Source organism: Myotis davidii, unplaced genomic scaffold, assembly GCF_000327345.1.
Source record: "Myotis davidii unplaced genomic scaffold, ASM32734v1 scaffold821, whole genome shotgun sequence".
In the NCBI taxonomy this organism is placed as follows: domain Eukaryota; kingdom Metazoa; phylum Chordata; class Mammalia; order Chiroptera; family Vespertilionidae; genus Myotis; species Myotis davidii.
In genome coordinates, this window is record NW_006295269.1 from 4,040,976 (window position 1) to 4,045,442 (window position 4,467).

The 4,467-nt window shown below is 49.0% G+C and overlaps 1 protein-coding gene across 1 annotated transcript in view; it reads left to right on the forward strand.

Annotated features, from left to right (window-relative positions):
* SUCLG2 (succinate-CoA ligase, GDP-forming, beta subunit) overlaps window positions 1-2,979 on the forward strand; it is a gene marked incomplete at its 5' end in the record, with an annotated part of 112,193 nt that extends 109,214 nt beyond the window's left edge. The window contains one exon of the mRNA XM_006769954.2: window positions 1,986-2,979. Within this exon, the coding sequence (XP_006770017.1) occupies window positions 1,986-2,101 (116 nt within the window). The remainder of the gene's footprint in view (window positions 1-1,985) is intronic.
* Window positions 2,980-4,467: the final 1,488 nt, after the last annotated feature.

Sequence of the window (4,467 nt, forward strand, 5' to 3'; positions counted from 1 at the left end):
TGACCCAGTGACCCGCTGCGGCCTCGCTGCCGCCTTGCAGGGAGGCCTGGCCGGTGGCGTCCAGAAGGCGGGCAGGGCAAAGGGTGCAGGGCCACATGCAGGTCTTACGGGTGTGTGTTTTGTATCCCTTGCCCTCCAGTGGCCAGAACTCAGTCACATGACTCAGGCCAGGGGCCTGGCGCCGCTCCCTGGTGGGCAGCCACCCCCCCAGCCTCTGCTCCCACTGGACGGGGAGCAGGAGCCGCTGGGCGCTGGCCTGGCCACCGACACTGCCCTTTGCAAAGCGCTGTCACAGGTGTGAGCTCTGCCTGTCGTCGGCCTGTGCTCCCAGCAGCCTCACCTCGTACAGGAGACAGCATCGCTCTGGGAACAGTTAGGACAGTGCTGAGAGAGAACAGGCTCCCGCCCATCACTGCCACCGCCCCTGTGTGACCACAAACGCTCTCCCTCCTCTCTGTGCCTCAGTTTCCTCATCTTGTAACAGGGGCAGTAGCACCTGTTCAGGGTCGTCGGAAAGAACGCATCTAAGTCACTGACAGTAAGCCTGGCATATGTACGTGCTTAGTAACTATTCGCTGTCAGGAAGATGGTCATAATGTTATGTCTGGAGATAAAGCAGTTAAATCATTTACCCAGAACTGTACACTCACGCACCACAGGGGCAGGGAGAGGCGGGTTTCAGCTAATGGCTTCCCACCTTTGGGGTTGTTGCTTCGCAGGGAGCACATTCGTCCGATTTCCGTGTCAAGCAGTGGCCAGTGAGCATTGAGTCAGAGACCCAGTGCCCAGTGCCCTTCCCCTCAGCTTCCGTGGGCCCGGAGCCCCGAGAATCCACATGACATCACCTTTCACTCCTGCCGCTCACTAACTCGCCTTTCCCTCCACATGGAACGCTGCCCGGCTCCTTTCTACGTCCTCCTGGGCCGTCCCAGGCCCGGGCTCCTAGGTCCTTGCTTATGAATAGGCTGTCTGGCCAACTAGGTAAAGGCACAGGAAGTGATGTCAGATGAGCTATTTCGTTAGACTCACATTTTATCACATTTCTCCCTGGGGCTGCTCACCCTGAAAGGACAGAAAAGCATTTTGCATGTTAAGTAGTCGGTCCCAGCAAACCTTCGGGGGTGGGGGCCGGCAAGTGCCGCAGACCCACCAGGACGGCCTGGCGCGCTCCTTGCCGGGCCTCCCCCTGTTATGTAGGATGAGGGGAAGCAGAATGGAGCGTGTTGAACACTGTCATTGTCGCACAGCGTGGTTCGAGGCCACAGGTGGGCAGATTGTCTGAACCGCAGGTCTCAGATGAGGCCACACTCAGACCTTCCCTCATTAGGACCCCACTTCGGTGCCTCTACCTGACTGGCTACCAGTGATCACAGCTTTCATCAGTGCAAAGTGTCGCTATCTCGGAAGTCCTCTGTTGCGCCTTCTTTTCCAGCTGGACCACTCTGATACAGATCTCCCCGTGGCCTCTCCTGCCGGGACACGGGCTGGACCTGTGTCACCACCTCCTGGCGCACGGGGTCCAGGTCACTAGTCACGCGCCCTCCGTGTGGCGGCCAGTGTCCCTGCCACCCGCCCCTCGGCTTCCTTCTCTTGCTCATTTTGACACAAAGCTTTTTCTTTAGACCCCGTGTTCAGACCGTTCAGCCAAGGGATAAATCCATTTCAGATTTTCCTTTTTCAAACTCATTGAACAAGTGGTTGTTAATCTTTCTTTTTTCATGATCTTCTAAGAACCTCGTTATTTTCATTTTCTAAATGCCAGAGAAAATACAGGCAGTATCCTTTAATGCCAGACAGTTAGATGGAAAGCAGGGAAAATAAATTTGTCGTTTGGATTTATTTCAGTAGCCAGATCTGCATCGTAAAAAGCTGAAAGGGAGTCGTAATTGGGTTGCGCTGGTGAGACGGGGCGTCGGGTCATGTTAGGTTTGCCTCTGGGGGAACCTCCAGTGCCATAGCAGTGACTGTGCCCCTGCCCCTCCCAGGAACCAACGTCCACGAGGCCCAGCGCATCCTCGGCAGCAGCGGGCTCCCCATCACTTCGGCCGTCGACCTGGAGGACGCCGCCAAGAAGGCCGTGGCCAGCGTAGCTAAGAAGTGAGCCTGTGCCCTGACCCGGAGGACGAAGTCCGTTTGCTGTAGAAAGGGCTGGTTCTCTCCTCGCTGAAGGAAATGGTTATCTCTCTGGGGGAAACACGGGAAGGGGAGAAGCAAGACCATTTGTGAAAAATCCTAATTCTGTATCTTCTTGAACCAGATATCTAGACAGACTAATCTGCTTTCACTTATGTCTTTATTAAATTAGCGCCCGGTGTGCTCACACTTCTCTGCCTGCTCAGTAGACCTTGTGTGGCCGAGGCTGGGGAGCGTCTATTGGCAGTTTGTGTGACATTTAATCTTGAACAATAACACATCACAGGCCGTGCAAACTCAGGCAAGACTACCTTAACACATTAACTCTAGCAGGTGCAGCAAAGACAGTCAACCAAATAGCTGTTAACACTGTCACAGCTTTTCCACGTTCCCTATTCCAGCACATGCTGGGGAAACCCATGAATATTCCAAAATATATTTTACAGTGGAAGGTCCACACTGCACATGATATTCCATATATTCTTACCTTTGCCTTAATACTGAGAATACTCCTTACCTCACTCGAAATAAAGCCAGAAGCCTTACTTGTGATTTTTTAGTAGATTTTATTTAATGTGAAAACTGAAGAGAGCTGATTCTTATGGAGATCTCTTTAATTCAGACATTCCAAGATGAGACATCATTGTAATGTTATCGTGAGTGTCAATACCTTCTCCCCCCTGCCCTTTTTGAGCCCCCAGCATCTACCAACTGGGGGCACGTAATTAAGAGAATGTGGCTTCTCCTATAGTGCCCATTGGGAGGGGGGAGCGAATTAGGTTTACGATGATATTTTGCTAAATCTTTATTTGTACACAAATTGAAATAAAATCCTGTTTTGTAAACTCTAAGATCTGTGTATTTCTCATTTTTGTCAATATTATTCCTTAAACACTTTTCTCCAAAAATTAGGAAATTTGGGTTATGTATTATGTGGTTCCAGGATTAGTGCAGTTTCACTCAACTTCAGCAGCAACCATTTCTGTTAGGAGATTATTCAATGAAGGAATAAAAGTTATATACAAACCAGAAGTGTCACAGGGGTTTAACAGGTTAAAATGTGACCTCAGTCTGCAACATGCTACAGGAAATCGGCAACATAAACTCTCATCTAATGAGGTTCAGTTGCCAGTGGTAACAGTTTTCCCATCAACATATAAACGTGTAGCAGACCAGACTTTTTTGTTTGCCCAGTTCTCATTCGTTCCGCACGGCCACAAGGTGACAAGTCATGTTGTAGCTCCATGTTTGCCATGTTTTTTTTATTATTATTTTTTAATAAGTGAAAAATACCAATTATGCCTTTTTTTTGGTGTGTTTTGATAGTTTAAACAACTAGTTAGCATGGTAAAAGGAATAATATATATTTTGCCAATTAGGCAAAAATCATCATATTCGAGTGTTTTGCTCTTTGTAAAGACTTGTGTTCACAACACATGTGTCTCGATGTTTCTAATCCAGTTTCGAGGGGATTGTAAGGGAATTGACTTATGCGATCATTTTGTAAGAGGGTTAGTTTAGTAATGAGCAAATAGCCACCCCTTTTATTTGACCACAGAGGTGTGATCAGGAGTAAGTGTTGTTTGTTTTTTCTTGGAAGCTCCAAGTGTCTGAGTTTGTGCTGCTCAAATCTGCCCCTGGTGCTGAGCACAGTGTGGATTCTGTAACTGTTTGTAGGATGATTGCTGGGGTGAGTAGGCCCAGCTCTCCTGGCTGGGATCGGAGTGGAGCCAGGGGCAGTGTGTTGATGGCAGACCCGAAGGCCTCTGCATCACCCACTCCAGCGCCCTGTGCTGCTGACCTCGCATCCCCTCCAAGTCTCCCTCTCACCTGTACTACATGCAAATATGCAAAGTATTTCCTTTCAATCTGATCAATATTTTCTTTTTTTTAATATATATTTTATTGATTTTTTACAGAGAAGAAGGGAGAGAGATAGAGAGTTAGAAACATCGATGAGAGAGAAACATCGATCAGCTGCCTCCTGCACATCTCCTACTAGGGACGTGCCCACAACCCAGGTACATGCCCTTGGCCGGAATTGAACCCGGGACCTTTCAGTCCACAGGCCGACGCTCTATGCACTGAGCCAAACCGGTTTCGGCCTGATCAATATTTTCTTAAAGTTGGTTATGTCCTCAGCAGCGATACCCATGAAACAGGGTGACGATGTAAGCTTACTTGCAGCCCAGGAAACTTACAGGGTAGCACACACATTTTACCTGAACTGCTCCGCATGTAGGATTGGACCAGACCTGCTAGTCTCCATGAGTCTCCTAGAACAAGTACCACATTTAGAGGATGTGAAAGGTTCACTTATTTGAGTCAGCCTAT